This window comes from Polyodon spathula, chromosome 4, assembly GCF_017654505.1.
Source record: "Polyodon spathula isolate WHYD16114869_AA chromosome 4, ASM1765450v1, whole genome shotgun sequence".
In the NCBI taxonomy this organism is placed as follows: domain Eukaryota; kingdom Metazoa; phylum Chordata; class Actinopteri; order Acipenseriformes; family Polyodontidae; genus Polyodon; species Polyodon spathula.
In genome coordinates, this window is record NC_054537.1 from 77,757,505 (window position 1) to 77,784,379 (window position 26,875).

The window sequence follows — 26,875 nt, forward strand, 5'->3', positions numbered from 1 at the left end:
CTGACAAAGCATTTCTTAATTGCTTTGCATTTAGTGAAGCTGCTGTAACAGTGTATGAAAATCTTTTAATCAAATTACTCTTATTATGAGCTTAATGAGACATGTAACCCGAGTTTCTTGCGCCAACACTGTGGCTAATTACTATCATAGGAAAGTATATTTCTATCCCTGAACTCTTCATCCAGGATTCTACTTTTTCAAGACTAAATATTCCAGTTCCACATGAAACATGTGGTGCTTCTTAACACCATGTTTTGAAAGGCACCTAAAGAAAAAGTATTTATCTACAGTACAGTGTAGCTGATGGACTGTCCAAATGTATTTTAAAATTATGAGCATGTGGCTGGGGGCCTTATTGTGTTGCCCATCAGAATGCCATTTTGGGGAATATTGAAATTATTACCTGGTGTTGAGGTAAATTTACATATTATTATTATTTTTTAACGTAAGGTCTTTTATTTTGACTGATTCTGAGGCTTATGACATGTTTTGTGAGTGATTGAACCACATTTCCTTCTGAATTATGGTTTAAATAATCAATCTCTTGCTTTACTGACAAATAAAATAACCAATCAGACAGCTCTACTAGTTTTATTTTTTATTCTTGAAATTATACACTTGTATTTTAGTAACAGAGTTCTGGCTACACGAATACATTCCAAATATAGGCATATGTTACATTTGTATGTTTACGACAAGGCGATTCTGGAGAAGTCCAGTTGTACTAGTTAAATGCATCTTTATTGAAAGATGTACTGTATGTTACCCCTTTAACATTATAAATAATGGACACTGAATAACACATACAAATAAATTATTATTTTTTAATGTACAAGCAAGCAGCAATATACGAACAGCTGATTAAAAGAAACTTGTAACAGAACCTGGATATACTATACTGTACTGTCAACCCCAAGCTACAGCAGTGCAACACCACAAAGTAATTCATCTGATCAAGCAAAGGGAAAAAAAAACAAGTCTTTTTACAGCACCTTTTCCTTGATTCTCTGTACAGAGGAATAAACTGCACCCACTGTACAATGCAATGAAAAATATTGTATTTAATGTAATTGTATGTACAGACACATACTATATCCTAATTTGGATTAATTTAATAGACATACATTTAAGAAATGGGGGGGGGGGGGGGGGGATTTTTGGGATATCCCATGTGACTTGGTATTTAAATGGATTTGGGTAAATGGACACACTTTATGAGGCATGTGATTGGGTTATTTATTCTTAACAGATGCTTTGTTTACCCTGCTGCTCATAAGGTAGAAACACTTTACGTGAACAATAATAAATTAATGAAGAAAAAAAGTTAAGACATCTCACATGTCCAAACAGACATACTTTTAAAAAAAAAAAAAAAAAAAAAAAGAAAATCATGGTGCAGATCCGGAAATCATCTGGAATCCAGGAGAATAATATCGAGGGGAACGTTTGTTAGGAGCTGCGAATAGACATCCAGCTGTCAAGAGCTGATGCTGTATTCACAAAGGCAGGGAGTTCAAGAAGGAAATTCGCAACACATTTCATGCAGTGAACTTTGGATCACTTCAGATTAAAAGTGACACGGTGGAGTGTACTGCAATAAACTAACAGTTCAGAATATATTTCCATTTCTAGAAAGCATTTCTGGCATGCTTTAGACTGACCACTAGTTATTATGTTTGATGAGCACATTTGCAGAGAAAATCCTTTAGCTGATGGGTTTGATTGTATGTGCAAAGGTGTTAGAACCAAGCCTCGCCCAGGACAACTGGAAGCTGCTGGCAGAATTTGGTCAACGGCTTGTTTTTCACCTGAGAGTGCCACCACTAACCTTTTGACCAGACATTGTCTTGTGGTCTGGATGAGCATGCCTTGTTCATCTGGTGGAGTTAAGTGTCATGGGAGGATGCTGTGGATGAGGCATATGAGAGGAAGAAACTTTGGTACGCTCAACTAGCTGCTGAAGTGGTACAGCGAGGATGGAGAGTCCGGGTGGAGGTGGGTTGTCAAGGATTTGTGGCACACACTACAACCCGGTTTCTCTGAGACATCGGGTTCAGTGGCCAAGAGTTGTGTCACACAGTGAAGAACTTATCTGAAGCAGCAGAAAGGATCAGCAACTGGCTGTGGTTGATATGGAAAGGTTGTGGCTGGAGATCTCAAGCACAATAGAAAGAAAGCAATGCTGATGTACAGGTAAGTAAGCTGGGCTGAGTTGAGTGGGAGATGGAGGGGTGTGATGCTGGGATGCCAGAATCACTGTTGAGCCCTCTTGAGGTGTCGTGGGCAACGAAAAACCAGAGGACGAAAGGTGCCCACTTGAAGACCCCAGAGATATACCCTACTTGACTTAATCCAGGCAGTTGTCTTCCTGATGTGCTGGCGAGACCGCACTGTGGTTGATCCCCAGAGACAGCATTGCAGCCGCTGCATGTGCTGATGCACTGGGGAGGCAAAATAACATTATTAGCATTACAGTTCAGCCATCAACACCAGGCAGAAGGATATCAACATCATCGGATGGAAAGAAACGCAAATGGATGGAGATGCAGATGGATCACATTAGTTTACTGTAAAGTTACGTCTGTTTGTGCTTATCTTGGCAAGAGCCGAGTTCAAATCAGCAAGAAGTTTAAACATCTACTCATGTAGTGGAAATCAATTATGGCATGTCTCATATTTTCTTTTTTTTTTTTTTTTGTACATTAAATTAAAACAGTTTGTTTGCAGTAATGGATGATATGTTGGCTCTGCATTGATCTGTCGCTAAACAATTTTATGTTTCTAAAAAGATCTTTTAAAAGCTTTTTAAAATATAGTTAGTTATTTGTAGGTAGTTATAACAAATGCTTACTTGTTTACTGTATTGTAATCTATCATTTTTATTTAAACATCCATTACTCTAGTAACTGGTACTTGGACATTGAACCTGATGTAGGTCAGTGATGACAGCTGCTTGTTACTTCATCTTGTTTCATGTAAGCTAAGTGAGTGCAGTGCTTTGCAAAGTAAAGCAAAAAACTTAAATTCATTTGTTCTACCTATTGGTGAAATATGGCCATTGCATTAGGTGTGATTATTGCCTCTGGTATAAGTATATGCTTTGTCTCATTGACTAAAGATGAGGATGTTAATCACAGATAGCAGAGGCATAATAATGAGCTGTTATGTAATTCTATTAGCCACGCTGAACTTGCAGAATGGATCACAGAAGCAGTGGTTTTCATTCCTGTGAACATTAGAACAGGGGCTGGGTTGAGGGGACTGGTATGCACAGTGGGCTTTATAATATGATTCAAATCCAGTTTGTGGGTGATTCATACTGTAAGGGAAAGGTTCCATGGCTCTTGCCCTATCTAAATGGCTGCAGGCGTATTTTGGCCTCTGTCACCAGTGGCTGGGAGTGGCTAATTTTCAGTATGTGATGGATCTGTAGTTTTGTAGCGCACATGCAGCCTGTAAAATGGTAAAAAGTGAATTAAATCTTCACCTTTGTGGAAATAAAGCTAGGTTCCATGGTTTGTGTCAAAGTGGCTAATGTTTTTTTGTTTTTTTTTCTCCACAAAATTCAAGGCCTTACGACAATCTGACCAGTGTGGCTGAGTTACTGAATAAGCCATTGAGAATAACAACAATAGGGACAGTGGACTAGCCTGTTCCCTCGAACTATAGAAAGCTTTTCATTAAAGCACTCTAATGTGCTGCATGCCGTTACCATGGAAGCAGCGCTTAAAGATGCAGAGAAGCTGTATAAAGGGGACACCTTTTCACATAAAAACAATGCAGATGGGGAAAGATATAGTTTAGAATAGGCAACCACTTCAAATTAAAAAAAAAGAAACATATGTATGCTAAACGTGGATTTTAAAAGTCAACGTTGTTTATATGAAAAGCCAATCCTCAATATGGTTTAAATATGTGAAGTTGTGAAATGCAGTTCTACATGCTTTTAGATTTAGGTCATGGTGAACATGGTTTTCATGATACTGAAAGCTATAATGTGGTGTTCATACTCACGAATTGAACACTGTGTATGGAAGGGCAATTGGTTTATTACTTTTTAGTTTATTGAATGGAAGTAAAGAAGGCTTTTATTTAGAAGGCCTATCTTTTTCTGTGGTAATGTGTTAATTACATGTGTAACAGAAGTAAAACACATTTGTTATAAGCTGCAGACTACTTCAAGCTACCGAGTTCCTGCTTTGGCTAATGATAGGATGCAAAAAAAAACCCACATTTTAAACAATTAGCATTTTGTGTGGAACAGAGCCAAAACCCTTCCTCGTACTATATGTTGGCATTTCCACACACTTAGAAAATACTCCAACTTGTATCTGAATAGAAAGCAAACAAACAGTTCTCAAAAATAATTGCAGTCCTCCTTTAAAGTGTAGCATGGAAAGTATCCAGAATGTTCTACTGTCTGTATAATAATGTGCTCCTGTATTGCAGCTTCAGTACTGAGGCCACCATAATTAGGAAATTGCCTGTGTCAAGGTTTTTATTTATGAGCAGGCAATCCTTTTTAAAGCTTTCTAAAGGCTCAGAGTTTGTATTTTTGTGTTTATGAACAACAACAACAACATTTTGCAGTCTTGCAAAATATGTTTTTATATAGTGAGGTCATGAAGCGCAAGTAAAAATTGAGGCTAGTATTTTAGCAAATATTGGCATTTCCCTTGAGTCCTGATAGCAGGTGCGCAAGACATAAAAGATACATCAAAAGCCAATTTGATTTTCTGAGAGTCATTTGCAGATGCAGTGCTCTCATCACGATTTGCTATTTTCTCTCCCATTGCGCCGCAAATCCCCCCCCCCCCCCCCCCCCCCCCCCCCCCCCCCCCCCCCCCCCCCCCCCCCCCCCCCCCCCCCCCCCCCCCCCCCCCCCCCCCCCCCCCCCCCCCCCCCCCCAATGAAAAAAACAAAAACAAAGAACTGAGTCTACTGAGTTATTTCTACATTCTTTTAAATGACTGCTTCACCTCTGGAAGGTTTGGGATTGAAATACATTTGGTGCTCTAGTCCACATTTACAAAACAACCAGGCCCTTCTCTACAATTCAGTCTTGTCTGAGAGAGTCCTGTGACTGAAAGGCACAAAGGGGGGTGTTCAGGTCTGGGCTGAGATGTGCTAGCATATCAGGAGAATGTGTTATGGTGCCTCCAGGCACTGTGTCTCTACTGTGTAGCCAGTATTTTTATTCTTCACCTTACATTCACAAAAATAACTCTACCTTTCGGTAGTGTGAAATAAGTACTGTTGCACATACATGCCATACATCCCTATATGGTCGGGACAGTCCTAGCAAATGTTGATTTCATACGACGAAAGTCCCGACATTTACCCATAGAAAAAAAAAATAATAATTCTGCACAGCAGTGTTAGTGAAAACCACACTTGCACCTGACACATCTGCTTCTCAGTAATTTATACATAGGTAAGAACACTTCATTTTGCCTATTTTTATTGTCATGATGGTCATGTTGTGTTGAGTTGGGGGGATACGTCTATTATATGATTGAATGTGTTCTGCGTACGACTCCGCCCATGTGTATGCTCCGTATGGACCCCTCCCCCCCCTCCGGAGAAGAGCGTCCCACTGAGCAACTTCCAAATGTTGGCAAGTATGTGTAGTTCTAAGTACTTGTGTTATTAACGGTATGTTTTTTTTTGTCTGTACATAAATACAAACATCAGAAATGTAGTGAAGTCTAGTAGTTGCCTGAGAAGTACACTAGAGGTTAAACAATACAAAGAAAACTAATACTGTTAGAGAAAGTAAAAACGACCTTGTCATTTGACTTTGCAATCCGTGTCTCCTTGAAGAGAATTCGGTCTAATGGGCCCTGTAAAACAAGTATCGGACTTGTGGTCTGCAAAAGCTGTGGGATGCCGTCCTTAATGTGCTGCATGTGAACAGGTAGCAAAAGCTTCTATCACAATGAATGCTGGTATTTTTCAGTTGTCATTTATCTAATAATAAAAAGCCCACCCAATCAAATTTTATTGCATTAAAAAACACAAATTACTATCATTGTGGAAAGCCAATCCTGCTCTATAAAACTCTCATATGAGATTTAGGAGCTGAATTTGATGCAAAATGTCAGGTGTTTATTCCCCATCTCTTTTGCAAGGCTAAATATAATCCTACTTGAAGCATTTGCCGATCAAACAGACTGCATAGATTTGCACTACTTACTATAGTGGTAAAGCCGGGGTGTACAGTTGCGCAGCGTGTTCATTCCAATGCTAATCAACCGGAAAGAAAAGGAGCTACATCAGTAATGGCACCTTTTTAGAGTCTGACTTTGGCAAAAGATATATCTTATCACTTTCAAGGTCACCCCATGATGCTGCTGCAAATTTCAAAGAACTGAGGCATTCAGCTTTATAATTACCTCACTGTCTCTTGGCTAACTTGATGGCTTAGGCAAAGATTAGTAAGCATTACTTTTGTTGGTGTAGTACAATGTATTGTCTCACTACATTCCAGAAAAGTAAGTATTATCTTTACAGTTTGTGTTGTACTGTATTTTCATGATTTATCTAATTGCAAAATCATAAAAAAAAGGCTTTAGGCATGTTTTGTATTAAAGGCTTCAGACGGGACAACATGAACTGAAGCCTCACCGTGACTTATTTTATTTTGCTGAAGTTGAAACAGAAAAGTCAATCAGATATTAGGAAATGTTATTAAAGCAAAGTAACAAGTCAAAATCTCACTGAACCGGGTCATCTGTAATTTACAGGGTGCTGGAAGTAGGGTGCTGGGGGTGCTGCAGCACCCCTTGGCTTTGCATGCCTTCCATAATATACAGGGGTTAGTTTTGTTCAATGGCTTTCAGCACCCCCACTTTAAAAATTGTTCCAGTGCTACTGATGGAGGGTACCAATGTCATTACTGTCAGGTATGCACTCAGATGTGCAATAGATAATAATCTGTTGGTTAAACATTAGGTTGAATCAGGGGTACAAAAACTTCAAGCAAAATGTTTTGGCGTGTTTTTTTTTTTTTTTTTTTTCAGAATTGGTGCTACATAGAAAATGACACAAATGAGTAAAACTGACATTTGTCTACAAATGGCAACATTTTAAATTGGTTAGCCGTAGAATAGAAATATTCTATGGCTATTCTATGGCCCCACACCCTTTTTCCATGTTTGTGAATTGAAACATGAAAGTGATGTGTGATTTGTGACCAGTACTTGGTTCTTGTCAGATATCTATGTACTGTCAATTACTACAATGACATTAGTTTCCCTACTGTAGCAAGAACATCTGGGTGATCTTTATATTCTGTTTGATTCCTGCCTTTATGGCAAAGGACTGCACTTTGGGATAAAAAGCTCCTCTCATTTGGCCCATGTAAACAGGGACAAGAGCCCACAGCCAGAGACATTGCAGATGCAAACAGTAAGGTAATCTCTACAAAGGATAAACATCGGGACAACAAATGCACCTCCTCAAACTTTAGGTGTATTGTACTAGTAGTACTCGTGGTAAAACTGGGCGTCAGCTGCAAGTAATTTGCGATAACCTTCTATACCAACCAATCAGTGACTGAGTGGCTTAAAAAGCCCTGGACTCTGGAAAAGAATGTGCGGCATTTCTGATTAGTCATCAAACTGCACTGGAGACTCTCTGCTGCTCATGATAATGGTAAATTAGGGATTCCAAGCAGCTCCTTAATCCAAGTGCTGCCTGAAATAGGGAGTTGGTAAAGGTGAGAAGTTACTATCTGTGAGGAAAATGCTAAACATCTCTGACAAGAACACGCCAATGGGGCTTTGCTGCTATCAGGTTATAGTCAAGGTACTGAAAAAATTGATACTGCCCATTACCTAAGTTGTCTTAAGAAATGCTATTTGATTTTTTTAAAAATGTTACAGTCTGCACTTCAAGCTGAAGACCATGCATTTAAAAGCAGGCCCTTTAGAAACAGTTGAACTTCAGTGTGTCTAAGACCTGAAAGTATTTTGACTACCTTTATTCTGTATCCACCGTCCATTAGAAAGGTACAGTACGTTAATATGATTTAATCTACATAGCGCTTTAGTTGCTCATAGAACATGGACACTTATTTCAATAACAGGTACTGTATATGAATTATGTACAGTAGCTCTTTAAATAAACAAGAATTCTGATATGACTAGGTAGGAAAATCCTATGTCAAGTTTGCCAAGGTTAGTAATGAACCAAAATTGAACATTATATCTTAGTAGAAGAAAAATATATAACAATGGTGAGCTAAAAATAGCAATGTCCCATATTCATATAACAATATTATATATTAATAATATACACCATGTTCAGCAACAGCACATGGCCTCAGAAACAACAGTGTTATTAGCAGATCATTTAGTTATTCAGGGCCTGTGGGATTAAAAAGACAAAGTGTGTTACTTGACAGGTGTACATAATTAAGAAGATGTTTAGAGTTAGTAATAGTGACTCAAGACGGTGCCTAAGGTAATGTAGCAAGGCAGACATTACCAGAAGGCACTGTAAAATCTTATTGTCCTACTGCTAATGCAACTGCAGGGTTGAAAATAAGGCTACTTTGAATCATTCTTTAAGATAAGGTTTATTGTAAAGTAATATGGCCACCAGGAACTGGAGCTGAAATCCCAGATTCCCAGGTGTTTTGCAGTGAGTGGCTCTTATTGTTGTTCAGAGATCTCCACTGGAATCCATGGTAGTGATGCTCATCCATTACTGCTTGAAGTGTAATTGATAGCCAGGCTCGGCTTCTGGCATTGACAGAGGGGAGTTATGAACTGCAATGCAGTGATGAGCCTGCTGAGAGATGACAGGCCCCAGACTTCTGCATCTCCATACACCCACTTCCAATAGTCTGCCTCTGCACTGGACCTCCTTCCAGGTCCAGTTGGATGCATATGAAAATAGTTTGCGTAACCACCACTGTTAAACTCCTCCATTTATAAACCTTTTCCCCACTGAAACCAACTTGCTATGTAATGCAGACTCCCTGTGTTGTATTGGTTATGTTCATGAAGTTTGACTCTTAATTGATATTTTAACCATAAAGTATTTTATACAGATGAAATATATGTAAGTGATATTTAAATTGCTGAGTTCTACATGGTAGTTGGCACAGTGCAAAGCACTTTCCTATATTTGACAGGTTTGAAGTAGGGATTGTGGCTGTTTTTATGTGCATTTTATAAGCTTATTCCTGCGTTTTTTAATATGGTAATTTCCTGTGGCTGACTTGTGAATTATGATGTAGCAGCTTGCAGGTACAGCATTTGTCAAGGCTTCTAAAACGTTTCTGTCAATTAGTTGCACCCATGTGAGCGCGTGTGTACAGATTTGTATCTTTTTATATTCTTTGTGTCTCCCCAAGAGATATCACATGACAATCTTGATAATTCAGTAGAGGCACAAATGGCGTACAGAGTCAAGTGGTATAGTAAAACAAGGAAATGTTCTCAATTTATATGGAGGTCAATAAAAATTCACTATTTAGATTTTACAAATTACAAATACCAGCAGCTGTGAACATGCTTGTGAGGAATATCACTGTGCTGAACGCTTCTGGATTTACCTGAAAGATCTATTTTTGATAGTGTCACATTCGTCAATAAAATTTACTGAGTGATAAGTTCATGCCCTCCAAGCAGTGTGACCTGTGCATAAAAAACTGAGATTAACAGAATAACGCAAAGCTCCTTTCCCTGTGTGTGGATTTCGAAGGTTGATCGATTCGCTTTTTATTTTGAGTCCGTTTTAAAAAGTGTATCAGCTTTGAAGTCAGTTTTGAAGTTTAATTAGTACAGCATGGGGTTGTATTTACACTCGGCTGGGAGGCTTCTAATCTGTTCACTGCAACCTTTTCTTGTGCAAATTAGCTGTACATGATTGTTTAAGCAAATAGGCCTTAGTGGCACACTCAGTAAAGAAACTGGCTAGCTTCTGTCTTCCCATTTTTGTATAAAAAATAAAATACTTTTTTATTTTTGTTAAAGGGCTATCATTAAATGAAAGCTGGGAAATGTGGGTAACCTTTTTTTTTTTTTTTTTTTTTTTTTTTAAAAGGTTCATTGTTTGTATTTCAAATTATTTACCAACAGCCACAAAGCCTATACAAGCAATGTTAGATACTTATTTGTACTGTTCAGTACATCTCATTCACAAAAACTAAGGGTCAATAATGGGACAAAGAATGCCCTCCCTCTGTCATTTGTAATATTCCAGTGTTGGAGTGTTATTTGTGCCCGCTGTGCAATCTGAGAGCCCCTGTCTCAATGCCAATGAAATTCCATTACATGAGTGGAACACTTTTTAAAATATGTTTTTATTTATTTTAAATTGTATACAGCCCAAGAAATATTTACCGTCTGCATCTAATGAAACGCTTGTGTAAACCACCCCCCACCCCCAGCAGTGTTTTAATGTGGCATTTCCACATGCTTTCATTATAATTGCGTCATCCCAGAACCAGATTTAATTTGATAGTAAAAAAAATATTTAATTAAACTATATCCAAGTTTGCAATATGAATTAAAAACTCTATGATTATTTATTCGACACTTGTATATATATATATATATATATATAAATATATATATATAATAATATATATATATAGATATATATATAATATATATATAAATGTGTGTGTATATCTATAAAAGCTTCAATCATAATCTCCTCTGCCTAAATCTCATTAGGAGTTAGCAGAGCAAACCTGTGAAAACAGTGCTCAGCGAAGTCCTAAATCCTGCCATACTGTCTGCTTTTAGTGGGGCTAGCTGCCTTGTCACAGAGGTCAAAGCAGCTGGTAAGAAAGAAAACCAGAACTGGCCATCGCCAACTGGCTCCTGCTTCTGCCTGCTGTCATATTTATTTCAGGTTCCAGTCTTGTATCATTAAGTTCAACAAGTTGATAATTCAGTTTGTGAGCAATTAAGCAATTCACCAGAGAGACCGTCAACGCACCCACAGTTCAGGTGCACTTCTGTAACTGTATGAAAAGGTGTTGGCAGCCTGCCAGCACAAGTGAGATCTTCGTTGTTCCCACAAGACCTGCGCACATTAATATAGAGCTTATTACTGCCTGCTCAGAGACTCCAGGCCACACCTTTCTGCTCTTCTTTTCAGTATGGTGTCAGTTTCTTCAGACAGCCTTGGGAGGATTATTTAGCAGTTGTTATAAGGTAATCTTGATGGATCTTGCATTTTTATACAGAAACAGATTCCCATGTATGTGTCTTGAACATTTGGTTGTAATTAGGACTCTGGGCTGCCCTGCAGGTTATGGAGCCCCCCTAGATGCCTTTCAGCATCATTTAACTTGAACTGTTGCTGTAATGTTTATGTAAATGGAGTCATAATGAATCACAGCTTTATTTATCATACAATTTTCCATTCTGGTTTATCTGAATGACTATAATCCATTTTAAAGTATATATAATCAATTTTTAGCCTTTGTATAATAAAAAAGGTATTGTTTAAACCAATGTCTCTCTCTTTTATACTTATTATTCAGAAATATGCCTTAGTTTCCCAAAAGTGCATAATTATATTGCTTTTGGCATTAAATACATAAAAAAAAAAAAAAAAAAAAAAAAGATAATACAATTGTTTATCAACAAGGTGCCATTTTTCAGGACAAAATGAAAATGTCTTTTCCCACCTCTCGTTGCAGATATGATTATCGAGAAATGCTGCACAACGCTACTTTCTGTTTGGCTCCTCGAGGGCGCAGGCTGGGTTCCTTCCGGTTCCTGGAAGCATTGCAGGTAAGGAGATGAAAAACTGACAAGTTTGAGAGGACTAGATTTATTCATGTATTTATCTATTTATTTATTTATTTGTTTATTTTTTAAGTAAACCCTTAAGTAACAATTACATAGCCTATTCTCTCTCTCGCTCTCTCTCAAAATCTAACACCAGAAATAACTCAAATCACAAAAACCTTTTCCTTCTCAGTTGACGTGAGCAGAGAGGATATTAACGATATTTCATTGAAGGATACATGTTCACGCTCTAGTTGTCTTGTTTTGATAGTATCTAAAAGTCATGTGACGATTTGTATATTCTCGAGTCAGACGTGGTTGTTGTTTTGGTCACCCTAGATGATTTTGTGATGGAAGCAACAACTACCAATGCCCAAATTGTAATGCATTTTAATCTTCAGTATTACTAACCTGGTACTTTGAAGAGAACTGTTTAAAAAAAAAAAAAAAAAATAATAAATAAATGCAACTGTCACAGTGACCTAAGTATTTCAAATATGAGTCATACTTTTTTTTTTCAAATGATCACAACAGTTTGATTTCTGTGACAGAGAATAAGAAATGTCTGCTGTATTCTCCCGGTCACAGACTAGTGACAGGGAATCGAAGTAGGCACACTTATCTAGAGACAGTTATGATTGGCACAAAGCTTAGCGGATTACTCAAAGGAAAGAAACATCCCTGAATGTGTCACATGTTACTGTCATGTTACTTGTGCTGCTTAAGATGACATACTCCAATTGCTCTTACTAAAAATAAAATGGAAGGGAAAGATGATAGGAACTGCATGGTAGAGGGTTTGCTTCCACTGGTGCTGTAATAACTGGTCACACAATACCGAAAAAAGGTATAATTATCAAGTTTCAGTATCATAACAGCATTTTCACGAGTACCTTCTTATTCTGAGAATACTTTCACCAATATATCCAGTGTCAACACCACAAGCAGGGCTTGGTTTCTTCATCCTGTTCACTGCCTGTGTGACAAGTAATAGAATCGCACCTCACCCCACACAATGTCTTATGATATATGATAGGATTATGAATGATACTTTTTAAGGAAGCTTGATTTGCCATAGAAGGTTACTGTTTTTTTTTTTTTTTTTTTTTTTTTTTTTAAAAAAACAAAAATCTGCTGCATCCTGTTGGGAATTTGCTTGTGAGTGTTTTGATTAGTAAGTTCTGAGTATCCACATGTACAGCTCTGCGTTGTGGGTATTGAATACTGCATTGGTGCACTGATTTGACACATACTGTTGTTATGTTTTTAATCACCTCTTTGGCTGCATTCTCAAATTCTGAATGACCTGAAACACATTTCAAACCATGTTGAACATGTTTTGATTACAAACAGAAAAAAAGCAACACCAATTTGGTTGTCAGGGTTAACTTTTACTTGGATAATCAGCCAAGAACCATTCAGCGTACTGCCAAATCTCCTGTGACTACTGTGTAGAATATGTTGAACTGTATTTACCAGCAGATTAATGACCCAGAACATGTGAATAAAAATCACATACAGCGCAACAGAGTAAATGGTTAGTAATGAGTTCAAAATGTGGGTGTCATCTTTGACCTTCTCTTTAGATGCTTATCTTCATTCATCATTATTTTGCTTGAGAAGCATTGCAAGTCTTCATTCTGTCTTATTTTTCTGATGCTGAGATGTACTGCTGACCTCTGCCTTTGTCTCAAGCTGGCTTAATTGTTTTCTTTTTGCTGGTCTCCCTAAAGCAAGTATTGCATTGTGCTTTCTGCTTTCTGGGTTCTAAGAACAAAATAATGCCATCCTGTTACCTGGTCTTAAATCCGCTCGTCAGTAAGCTTGTCTTTTTTATTTTTTGCTTTATAGTACATACAAAGCTTACAGGGTATCCTTCACTTACTCAAAAGCTCCTGTTCTGTAAAATAATGCATCAGGTTTGCGAAGCGCCTCAGTCTTATTATTGAACTAGTATGTTCTTAAACTGTTGCATGGGGTTTGATATTGGTTCTCCTCATCTCTAACAACAATCTGCTCCAGTTGATTTCAAGTTATTGGCCTTTTTTCCCCCTCTGCTTTCTCAACTCCTCCTCAAGGGAGTATGCAGCATGTACTAAATGTCCTTTGACAAATATTGTGAACTTGCACATCTTTCTGTGCTGTCTGCTGACAGTGCCTCTGTCAACGTCCCTGCTCTACGTTCAGGTTCTTGTTCTCTCGAACTACAGTACAGAACTTTCCTCAGAGGTTTGGAGTCCCCATGCCAGTTCATATCTGTTTGCCTCCTGAGTTTGAAATGTAATTGTGCATGGTATTGTTTACAGGCTGCCTGTGTCCCTGTTATGCTCAGTAACGGATGGGAGCTGCCTTTCTCAGAAGTAATCGATTGGAACACAGCTGCTGTCATTGGAGATGAAAGATTGTTATTGCAGGTAAGAGGCAACATTATGCAGACTTTTCAAAAGCTAATAATGCACCTACTACTATTTTAATATATAAGTGACCGGATTAAGGGGTCTGAATGGATGTTCCTAAATTATGGGGAAATGTAGACCCCATTGTGTGTTCTAGTCGAAGGTATGATAGACTGGCAGTAAACATTACTTCTCATGCGCTCCGTAAAGTTGGGAAATCGCCTCTGGTCAAATGAAAAATTACACTGATGTTCATTGTAGTACTTAACTTTAGAATGTTGTTTTACATTCTAGGAATGATATTTGTGCTTTAAATGTATTTATTTATTTATTTTTTTAACAAAAGTTTGAATATATAAATATGAAAGAACTGCATCTAACAAAGGTGTGTTTTTAGTTTTTTTTTTTTTTTTTTTAGTTTTTTTTTAAATTGTGCTTGTCATATTTGGTCAAACATTTGACCATTTACCTAGTCTTTTAGTGTAAACTTAATGTTCTTATTTCTAGGGGTATGGCTTGTTATGGAAATCACCTCTTCATACAGTGCAAATAGTTTAAATATATATTTTGTAATTCTCAGAGAATTTACAAAAGCCCCACTTATGAATACAGCATTTGTAAACTCCATATTTCTTTTTTTAAATAAAAAAATATAGATGATTTGGTTTAAGATGGTTCGTTCTTTTTAGGTTTTTCAACAGTGCCCTTAGCATTGTTGCTTATTATTTTTAGCCTCTGCCCTGTAATAATGTTTCTGCTATGCTAGAGTGACCCACTCCGTCTTTTCCAGCATTGCTGGCACAGCACCTGAGCGGTCGCCCTGGGAAATGTTTTGTTATGTTACAGTCTCTCATTTCCTGTTTGGGGAATGATGGGTGTTTTAATAAGGCTAATTGCAAGATATGTATTAGACAAGCTGTACTAGGAGATTACTTCCCTGGCCTCAGGCAATTATTTTGGTGCACTTTTGTGCCAACAATTATTTTCTTTTCGTTATTTTGTTTGGTCTCACCTGCCCCGCTGTGAGTCACTGTTAATGGCCTGTGTGTTACACTTTTTTCAAAAGAAATAGTGAAAAAAGGCCTCTTGTAATTGTAAACTCTGATTGGTTATGTCCGGTCACATGTCCATGCTTGGCTACGAAATAAGAAATATATTAATAGATTGAAAAGGCCTTTTTAAAAATGTTGTTGAAAAGCAGTGTAGTTACTGTTTGAACTGATGTGTTTTATAATTTTGCTTAAACTGTTGGCCACATGCAGGTGTTAACCTTTGTGTATAGTGTTGTACAAATTATTTAATATTCTGTATTTCCATGTGCACTGAAATACATGCTCCAGTAATTTGTAAAAAGTGTTGGAGGGCTTCTTATGGTGGCTGGCTGGTAGTTGTTGCTTGCCATCCAGTAGCGTACCCTGCTTTGGCACGGGAAACATTTATTTTGATCAGAACGTACGGGAGGGTACATCCACCGGCAACATGAGTTTAATTAGGTTTTGGTTTCAATCAATGAATCTCTGACCATTACTGTCTTGTCTTATAGATCCCGTCAACAGTCAGGTCCATTCATCAGGACAAAATCCTAGCACTTAGACAGCAAACACAGTTCTTGTGGGAGGCGTATTTCTCTTCAGTGGAGAAGATTGTATTGACTACTTTAGAGGTAAGTAAAAGGCTATCGGTGGCTTTCGCTGCAATATAATATGCTGGTGAATGAAGAAGAAAAGAAGGATTTTGTCATTGATGTCCTTGAATATGGGGGGGGGGGCAACAAAAAAAATCAAGATTTGATATGTGGGTTGTTTTTTGTTTTTCTGTCAAATTGGAAATGTCATTCTTATTGTCTTCCCATGACTCGGTGTCTTAAAGTATCTTCAGACTTGCAACAGTAGGAGGTTTTACATTATATTTTCAACTGCTCCATGTAGCAAAACAACAATTACTTTTTTTTTTTTTTTACAGTTTGTCTGCAGTTTACTGATACCATTTTATCGTATTTGAAGAGATGGACATCCTAGATTTAACCTGGTCACTAAAAATTAGTTTGGTGGCTTTTTACTGTTCTCTTTAGGATGAAAATTATATATATATATATATATATATATATATATATATATCTATATATATATATTATATATATTTATACAATATATTGAAAAAAAATGACGAAGAAAACTAATTTTGTGATGTGTTTTCATTTTGTAATCCTTACCCAATTATATAAGTCATTTTCTTTTTGTTAAGCAATTACAATGCCAGTCAACTGTTAGAAAATTGTTGCATAATGATGAATGCAGGTCATTGCAGTTCAGTGATGAACTGTCATTCAAGACTAAACAGGTTTGAAAGAAAAAAAACATTTTACACATTTTGTGGAAGGTTTGATATCGTTGGATAAAGGCAGTAAGTGTGTTCTCGACCAGTACTTGATTCAGGCACCAGCCTAACTGGTATAGAGTATTACACAATTTCTGCTTTCCTTTTTCTGGAATATCACATCAACCTTTTTCTTGGCTATATGACAGCATACAATCTTGATCTCAATTTAGCAGTACGTGTTTACTGAGATTGAATGGCCAGCTGAGCTGTATATACATTTGTTTTGCCATTAACAACTTCCCTCAGATCTAGATAGGACATAATGTGTAAATGCTATTCATCTGCATGATGGAGATTAAAACGATCATGACTTATTCATAGCCACTTTGTTTCATTATAGATGTATGTAGATATTGACCTTTAGGAGTGCCTATTTAACAGTGTTTAGTAATATATTAATATGAATGGTGAAGTACTGACAGTGGCCCACCTATTTTGGGCTCATACTGGCCTTTATCGTCAGTGATATGCTGAGTGTGTAGTATATGTAATTTATTGATTTGTGTAGTTCTGTCCAACTTCCCCTCGAAATATCTCATCATTTGGGGTTAGCAATTTGTTCCAATAACCCGTTAAATTCCGATAGTGAATCATTAAAATGTTTTTTTTTTTTTTTTTTTTTTTTTTTTTTGTAATGGTGCTAAAGTGAAAAAGGAAATTAACGCTATTTTCCACCAAAATGCCACCTACTTTTAATATGCACCTTTTTTGTTTTCCTTTCTCAGATCATTCAGGATAGAATTTTCAAGCACATATCACGCAACAGTTTACTCTGGAACAGCCACCCAGGGGCACTGTTTGCATTGCCACAGTATTCTGCATATCTTGGAGATTTCCCTTTCTACTATGCAGGTCTTGGTAGGTGTTGTGAACCAAGTACCCTGGTCTCTTTAGCTGCTCAAGGATTTAGTACTGAAAATGTTAAATTGAAGGAAATACAAATATTACTTCACAAGCTGTGAGTTGCTCCACTCCCAGCTCCCAAATATGTTACTCGATGGATTTGGCTAATATTGTAGAGCATGTTGTTTCATGGTTTGTTTAGTTTTCATAAAACTGTTCTAGACTGTTGTAGAGTTCTTTTAAATAACTTTTAGCGGATTCTGTGAGTACCACACTTGAATGCATGTATAAACAGAACTCAATTAAAATTTGTGATGGCGGCCCAATATTTCACCTCCTCAAAAATATTACTATTGAAAGGACCAAAGTAGTGTTTACAAGAACTTCTGTTTCCAAAGGCTCTGTTATGACATTGCCTTATTGTTTGTTCTACCGCAGAGCAACAAAGATTGTGTGCTCATTCACCTATGTGGTTTTTTTTTTAGGAATCAAACCTTCTACCAAGTTTACTGCAGTGATCCATGCAGTCACTCCGCTGGTTTCTCAGTCACAGCCAATTCTGAAACTCCTTGTAGCTGTGTCCAAGTCCCAGTACTGTGCACAGGTAAGGTCCAGTGAGGAGACTTGCACCAGCATGTCATGTGTTTCTTTGTCTTAATATTGACATAAAGCTGTGAGAGTTTGAGACACTTTCTTAGGAAGTCTTCTCTTATATTTTATTGGATAATTTCTTTATCTGCCTTTTGCTCAGGTACTCCCTTGTGTTACAGCTAAAACATCCCCAAATTATAATACACTCATAGAATTCCCTTATCAAACTCCATCACAATTGAGCAAGTGATTCTCTTGATATATACAACACTTTGTTGTACGTTTTATAGCCACCCTTGATTTTGATGTGCACAATTGGAAGCTGCCTTTTTTTTTCATTAATTTTTTTTAATACTTAGTAAAGAATTGGAGTGAAGTGTTTCAGTTCAGAATACTGTTACAATGTCGGTTGACATAATAAAGGGCAAAACTTATTTACTATCCCATTTTAGCGTAGCTTTAAATAATTTGGCAATTGTTTTAAGAGAGACTGTACTAACACCCAAAATCCTTACTGATAATTTCCGTACTGCACTGAAATAGCTTCAAATGAAAAATCTAGTGCACTACTGCGTGACTCTTTAATGATTTATTCATAATCACTTATCCATTTCCTGAACAACAGCAGCAGCAATTGCAGAAACTGATTTGAAGAAATTGGGAAGTTTTTCAGGAGATTACTCGGGTAAAGCAGTTGTAAACCCAAACTTCATTCATTTTTGGGGTTATGGGTAATAGGCTCCGGTTTTGTTAAAAGAAAAAAAAAAAAAATTGAAAAAAAAGAAGGAACGTTATTTTGTAAACTATCTACATCTATATATGGTATTAACCTGTCTGTGGTGGTATTTAATTGGAAGTATTCAAATCACAGAGACCCCGGTGTTTCTAACCATTAGTCACCGTTACATCTACCCCTGTATAGATCACTCCTAAAATATCTTTGATTTTTCACATTATTTTATCTTAAAGCTACAGCCATATGTTTTGTATCAAGTCTTATCTATTCCAGTGAACTTCACTGAAATATTAGAATACTGCTGGAATTGATGTGCAGTGTGTATTCAGCCTGTCCTGTTGGAATGGTTTGTTTGACATTTGAATCATTAATCCCTGATTTTTTGGAATCTGCTATCATGTAAAAGAGACCCCTGTGTATACAACAAAAACAAACCCATTTGATTAATGTTGCCTATCAGGAAATAATTGTGCACTACTCCTCCCTTCGCTTCTTGAAGACTTGCTTCTGCAGCAGCCAAGTTATGAACGTCATGTCCAAGCTTGTAGATTAGGGTAGCAAAACAAAAATACAACAGTGGGATACTGCTTCTTTACATGCCACTTCTCATCCCCCGCAGAGGAGGAGATTGCCAGCAATGGGGCTATAATGGAGACGATTGTACACCCTTACTGTATACCTGTACACTTTACATATATCTGGGAAACAATTGGGATTTAAACTTGGTATTAAAGTTATTTAACATAAGTTATTGAAAGTATTATACTTGGGAATATATGGGGATATCTTTGTGACCTAGGCATTTGTCCATCTGTATGTCAGTTACGTTTTTGCACATATCTATAAAATAAAACATGCTTATTAGTGTGAGGAAATGTGGTATTAACAATATTTTGCAGACGTTATTTCACATATTGTTAATCGGCCACTTTAATATACATTACTATCATACGGTATTAACCCCTTTGCCTACTTATGACATATGTTTTAATTACCTCTTTACATTAAACCGTCATTGCCTACTTTATACTGTACTGTACGTAGTTGACATATATCATGGTCCTCAACTGATGGCTGTAATTTTGAATTTACAGCTGATGCAGGGGATGTATGTTACTGACAAAAACTTTTTTTTTTTTTTCAGATTATTGTTTTGTGGAACTGTGACAAGCCCTTGCCAGCCAAACACCGCTGGCCACCTACATCTGTGCCTGTCATAGTGATAGAAGGCGAGAACAAGGTAAGATTAAAAAAAAAAAAAAAACTGTTACGTCGCAGTCATGCAGTAAACTGGAGAGAGCTGCATGCCATGGGACTCTGCACTCAGAATTAACTTCTCATCCTCATGGCCTAGTTTGACATGTCTGTATGAGCCACCATGGAAGACGCCATGTTTCTTAGTGTTGAAAAACACAAAAAATTTATTATCATAGAGCACCAACTGCATGTGAGAAGTTTGGTTAGTTGATAACCCCCTTTCTTAGTCTTTTGGGGGGGATGTGTGAGTGTCATTATTGTCTGTTCCCAACCTCCCCTTTTTAAGATGAAAATAAATGTATCTTGAACTTGAGTATGTATGTAAAGAGCCGATGGGAGTTGGAAAATTCTATTGCAGTTGTTACCTTGGTAATGTATTGTTTTCTTGCTTAAGAACTGTAAATTCAGCAAAGCTGCAATCTGTGTATTTAAAAAAAAGAGCCTCTGTGAAATGCAGTTACTCCAGGTGGTTAAAGGATTAGGGAATTCGAGATATGCAAAGTACAATGCAAAGCAGAACTGCTCTGTTCAGTTGTCTCGCAGTGGCAGCCATAGGGGTTTTGCTTTTGAAATCCTAGAAGTGCGTTTTCATTAGTCACTCACATAAATCAAAGGTAGATTTCAGAATCCTGTATATTTCCTTACACTTGAGATAGATGGTGGGTGTTTCTGAAGGTTAACTGAGTAAGAAGAATATTCTAAAATTACATTGTAGAGCATCTGTGAGTGAACTAAAACCACCACTTAGCTAAACAAAACAGGACAAACAAGCAGGGGTATAACATACAAGTACTGTGTTTAACGCCCAGCTCTGACCTTGCAATAAAAACTGTTTTACACTTCATTTTAAACAACAAGGCACTTCACACTGTTCATTTCCAGCAATTTGCTGAATAAAATGGAGCAAGTGCCCAAAAATACAAAAATTAAGAGCTTATTTTTGCTCATTTTACGTTTGTAAAATGTGGATTTTATGTAACAACTGGGGAGAGTGTTCAAAGACATTTATAATAAAACCCAAACAAGTTGTAACTGTTCCTGGTTGACACACAGAACTGTACTGTAGTTGTTGTGTAGGGTTACTGGGCACCAAAAGGGGAAAATGGTGGCAACTCTTAAAAAGTATTACAGTTTCTTTAACATCTTTTCTAAAAAAAAGCCAGTGATATTCTGTTGAACTGAAAGGCTACATTCTCAGGAATCATATGAGCAGTTTATTGTAAAAAGCCCTGCATGGTTCTCCGGTTGTTCCAGATGGGTGCATACAACAGGGTCTGCTCAGCAAAATCCAATTTTGAGCTGCAAATGAGTCCAGGGAGAATGCAGTGTCTGGCTGTTTAGTGCTTTATGCAGCTAAATAGTTCTTGCTTCCTTTACCATCAGTGTTTCTATACAATTGTTTTTATTTATTTATGTATTTTGAAAGGAACTCGCCTTTGTGTTAAAATGCTTGTATAACCATTTCACAGTTCCATAAGTGCGTATTAAAATGCAATAAAATAACAACTTTTATATATGCAAAGGGTAGTCTTTGAAATGCAAAAAAAAAAAAAAAAAAAAGGTATACAATATACTGACCTCATGTGGAGCAACTGAAACAACTTGAGATGAAATGTGTGGGTGTGCTGGGCTTGTCCTGTATGAGAGAATGTAAATTGCACCTTTTTTTTTTTTTTTAAGTAGTATTGAATGTGAAGAGAAATATCTGCAATGCAATGAATATGAATACATACATAATATATAACACACACCACTAGTGTTAGGACAGAGGTTCCCAACCTGTGAACCCTGAATTGTTCCCAACATAATGCAATTGCATCACACTCCTACTGTAAACAATTCATTATGCAGAGGTGCGCAACCTAAGGTCCGTGGTTCAACATACAACCCCTACATATATTATGCCCATACTACAAGGATTATTAATAAGGTAAGGCAAAAAAGGTTGTATAATTTATGTTTTAAACAAAAATGGGAAACCAGGCCAGAACAGTTGTTCTGAGAGAATTAAACATAAGTCTTATTAATTATACGGGGGGGGGGGGGGGTAATGCGATCCCTAACGTTGTCACATGTGGCCCTTAAATTAGTTTAAGCTGCCCCTACCACCACCACCACCCCCCGTCATGTTAGAGAATATATAATTTAGTTGCACAACGCCCTCTACTGCATTCTCAAGAAAAAGACAAAGTGATAACTGTGGTATTACTGGAGCTACAGAAAAGTGGGGTGTCATTTTTAAATGTGGTCCGTTGCCACACGTGTGTGTTTCATTTTTTCCTATTGTTTTTATTCTAATGTACATTTCATTCTGGTTAACTGGAGGTGGAACGGGAATACAGTCAATGACTGAACTTTTTTTTTTTTTTTTCTCCCAGATCATGGGCAGTCGCTTTCAGCCTTATGACACTATACTCACTGATGCTGTACTGAGCCTTGATGAGGACACAGTACTGTCAACCACAGAGGTTAGTATGAAACCAGATCGAAAAATGCCAATTTTTGTCTCCAATCCCCCTACACCCCATTAGGCCTTTCTAAATTTGATTTTTGAAAAACTTTTTCTATTATTCTTGATAACCAAGCCTCTACTCCCACATCCCCTGAAAGTCAGAAAGTTTATTTCACAGGCATTGGATTTGAGCATGTGCACATACTGTAAATCAGGTTATAAAATGTAAGTTTTATAAAAGAATCTTTAAAATGTATCTAGACTTTTCTTAGACAAACATCCCTTTTATTTATGATAAGTTTGGAGCATTGCTTACATCATTGCTTACATCATGCATGGTTACCATATCCTTACTGAACGCATTGGATAATCAGGAGTAAAACATGTACATTTACAATTAATTCACATTTCGCTAGAACAAGGTTTCTGGAAAATTCGAAGCATATGCAATGTTAATCTTTTTATTTTATTTGATTCTCTTCCTCACAGATGGCTCTACAATTGCTGTATTTACTGCATGGGTTTTTTTTAAATGTATTTTCCTAAAATTGGTATCCTGAAAATTACAAAAAACATTCACAGTAATGCATATATTGAGAAATAGTTGTTTAGGTGCAGTCCCTAATCGAATTAATGGGTTCATTTTGTAACTGTGTAAAGAAATATCCAGGTATTTAAGGAAATTAACACAGGAAGTTTTTTTTTTTTTTTTTTTTTTTTTTTTTTTTAACACAAAGGAGTACCCCCTTTCCAAAGATGTAAATCTCTGTTCCTTTTGCAATGATCCAAAACAGCATTTGCACTCTGGAACTGAAATTAAGTGTTGCAGAGTTCACCTTAGGGGAGGATTGCGTTCCTATTTTGTGATAAACCTGCCCAATCGCACACTGCAATCACTCCTGTCATCTATGTAGTGGACCTTTGCAGTGATGTCATTCTATCTGACTAAATGTATGGCTCCCAGATAAGTTGCTCAAAAGTTAAAAGAATAAATAACTGTTCAATCTTGCGATACAATCTGGCTTATTATGTGAAGGCCATCATTTAATGCTAATTCACATGCCTTCAAACATTAGCTAATGCTAATAAAGAACCATAATTTCTCCTGTATATGTTTCCAAAATGAATCATCTGCGACTATCCCCTCCTCTTCATCAGTAATTCTATTTTAGTAGTGCTCCCTCATTGTAACAGTCAGGAGACAGAGCTTGTATATGGTAATCTGCCTTATAATTAGAGTGCAAGACTGTGAAATGGTGTTGTGGGGAAAATGAGCCATGGCTATCGCACTTAATATAACAAGGGAGTGCTGTACCTGTGCCACAAAAACACACACTAATTACTCATATGCCTACTAAAGCTATCAAACTGGAGCAAGAACTATGTGCTTTCTATGAAGGGGAACAAGTGCAATATGTTGAGCATCACTGCCATACCAACACATCCTAATTAAATTGTTTATCAGCTCTTTAAATCATTTATTTAGAAGAAAGTGTTGAGATACAGAGATGAAATAGGTATAGTTACATGTTATCACCATTGACAAAATAATGTAGAAGCAGCTGCCATTAACTCTCCCATTTTAGGGGTGTAGTGAGAAGGTGTGTCCCATCTCCTTGCAAAATAAAAGCTATTTGGGATTGCATACCACTTCCCATAAGCTTTATTTGTGGATATTTTATCTGCATTTCCATTCTGTCCCTGTTCTTAATAATATACAGTCAAGCAAAGGCTGCTGATTTGTGATCATAATATCGGAAAGCTACAGTGTGCATCAGGCACTGTGCTAAATTTTAGCAGGTAGTCAGGATGGGAAATCGTACACATGTAATTGCTGCAAAGTAATTCAATATATAATTCTAAATTATATTAACATTCTTGTAACTGTTGGATTTTGAGTTTTCAGTGTAGTAATGTATTTAAATATATGCATGCATGTATTTTAAAGACCATTGAGACAGATCAAAGGTCTTTACACAAATGGTTCATTCCCTTAAAGGAAAATGTTAGTTTATTGTTTCATCCTAAAATGTTAACTTTTATCTTGCCTGTGACTATTTTTGTAACATTGACATTTGCCAGTACTTTGATAGGTCTGGCCCACAGTCTTTCAGATGCATGCTTTACTGTAAGCCAGCATTGGTAGCCTTGGTTTTGACATTTCAGTTATCATTGCAGTGGTCTCACCATTGTGGCTTTAAGTTTCCTAAGCTTCCATTTAAAGTTGGCTTAAACTGGCATAAACTGTGGCCTAAAATAATGAGTTTCACTTATGCATGAATTTCTATATGCTAATTGTATAATGATCATGGATTAATATGTGTTTGCCCTTCAAATTTACTGTGCTATGAAAATAATTTTACGGTAACCTATAACTTTTTATTTCATCACATAAAATAGATCCCACATATTGCTTTGCCTGTTAGAGCCTGTCTCGTGCTAACCCTTTTCTCCTCTCATGCATGTATGTTTGAGCTGATACTTGTACAAAAGGCATGTTCACCATCATTTCTGCCCACCTGTCCCTTGAGGGTCTCATGAGATGGGTGTAAAAACAAAAACAGGCATTTATTTAACACCCTCCTCCCAGTGTAATCTGCTACTACCTCTTTTAGCTCATAACCGCCTCATAAAAGCACAGTTCAGCTACTAATCTGAAATGGAAAGCTGTTCTAATAAGATAAGGCAGCCCTGTGCACTGCAGCCTGCCCTATGTATGTCCTTGGAATGTTTTAATGCCAGACTCGCCTTCACTGGAGTTTTTAACACTTACATCTAAGAGGGCAAGTGCTGGGTCATATTTCTTAATGTGCTTTAAAGGCAAGGTGAGAAAATAGCTAGATTAGCCTAATGGATTCATTGTTTAATCATGGGTCATTATAAGTTAGTTGTTTTTTTTTTTTTTTTTTTTTTTCAAATCAGCCAAGTCTTTAGAATTACAAAGTTGTTTTTCAGTCTCACAATGTAATTGGCCTCTTTCTAATAGCGCTTTTCCTCAGAGAATTCACTTGTTGAAATCCTAGAAAAAGTAAAGACAGCAGACTCTATTTAAATGATCTAAACTGCTGCATATTTCAATACTGACACCCTAAACTGTGTACCCTGCACTATCACAGAGCTCTGTAATCTTTGTTAATGTCTTTAGCAGTGTAATAAAAGGGTTGATTTAAACACGCCTACGTGATTAATACAGTTTAAATGGTCCATAAATAAGTATTTCAAAAACATGTCTTTCCTTTTACTAGCATAACAACCTTCAAGTCATTTTTCTGACAATAGTGTATTTTTCCCGACGTTTATTTTCAATTTGAATCAACCCATTAACTTTATCACAACACTGTAGATTCACTGTGACCCCAGTGTGGAAGGTATTTTTGTTCTTAAGATGTTCAGAAAAGAGTTTAATGGCACTAAAGACGGTTGCTAGGAGATTGAGTAATGTGTGGTGGAACTGAAAAAAAGTCTTGAAGACAGATAAGAGACTTAAGTGAGTTAGAGGAATTGAGACAGAAATCTGAGTCATGGAGTGGTAATTAATGTGAATTAATGTTGTTGAAGGCGGCACTTTGTTGGCGGAGTGGTGTGAAAGGGCTGAAGTGGCATACATCGTCACCTAGAAATCCTTGGATGGCCAATTTATGTATTTTTTGCTTCAGATAAAGCAAGTCCTCATAATATCTATTTTATTAAAGCCATAGTTGCATATCAACAGATAAGAAAACAAATCGAGGAGTTTTCAATTTCACCGTACATTTTATAGTCCTCCTTAATAGTGCACTTTTGTTAGCTGAACACAAGCTTATAAACTGGTTTGCACTTGCTGCTTGGGACCGATTTAACGTGAGTAAATTCACGTTCTAGCAGCGTATCTCCAGGCAAGTGCAAGGTTAGAAGCAGTCACAATTCACTCTCCATCATAAAGTTTTTCATATTATTTTTTCAGGCTGCTTAAAATCGGGAAACTGTATCAATTTAAAATGTGGTCCGTGAGTAAACTCCAGGTGGTGTGCAAACAACTCCCAAAGTTTGGGATGTACAGTTCTTGCAAAATCCCATTTCTACACAATCACACGTTGCGCTACTACTAATACTAACACAACAAACAGATTTAACCACGTGATATATAATTGTAAGATATGTATATAGTCTGCTTGTTTCCCCGTTATCAATTTTCTTTTATTATGGATGTGTTTAGAAATTAATATATATTACAGCTCTCTTTGATGCAATACCAAGCATCGCCTTCAAAGAAACAGCTTTATTTTTAATCGCCATTAACTGAAACAGCTTTATTTAGATTTTTTTTTTAAATTTTAGAGTGACCAATTATTTATTTATTTATTTATTTATTTTCCCCCAGTTTGGAATGCGGAATGAAATGTTTTTCTTTTTACCGCAGCGCAGCCATTCTGAGGGCGTGTGAGCATCCTCCAATCTCACAAGCCAACAGCCAGAATCTCTT

At 36.9% G+C, this 26,875-nt stretch overlaps 1 protein-coding gene across 1 annotated transcript in view; it reads left to right on the forward strand.

Annotated features, from left to right (window-relative positions):
- LOC121314898 (exostosin-1) overlaps positions 1–26,875 on the forward strand; it is a 95,311-nt gene that overhangs the window by 61,497 nt on the left and 6,939 nt on the right. The window contains exons 2-8 of the mRNA XM_041248640.1: positions 11,669–11,762; positions 14,066–14,173; positions 15,699–15,818; positions 17,260–17,392; positions 17,863–17,981; positions 19,849–19,944; positions 22,340–22,429. Of these exons, the coding sequence (XP_041104574.1) occupies positions 11,669–11,762; positions 14,066–14,173; positions 15,699–15,818; positions 17,260–17,392; positions 17,863–17,981; positions 19,849–19,944; positions 22,340–22,429 (760 nt within the window). The remainder of the gene's footprint in view (positions 1–11,668; positions 11,763–14,065; positions 14,174–15,698; positions 15,819–17,259; positions 17,393–17,862; positions 17,982–19,848; positions 19,945–22,339; positions 22,430–26,875) is intronic.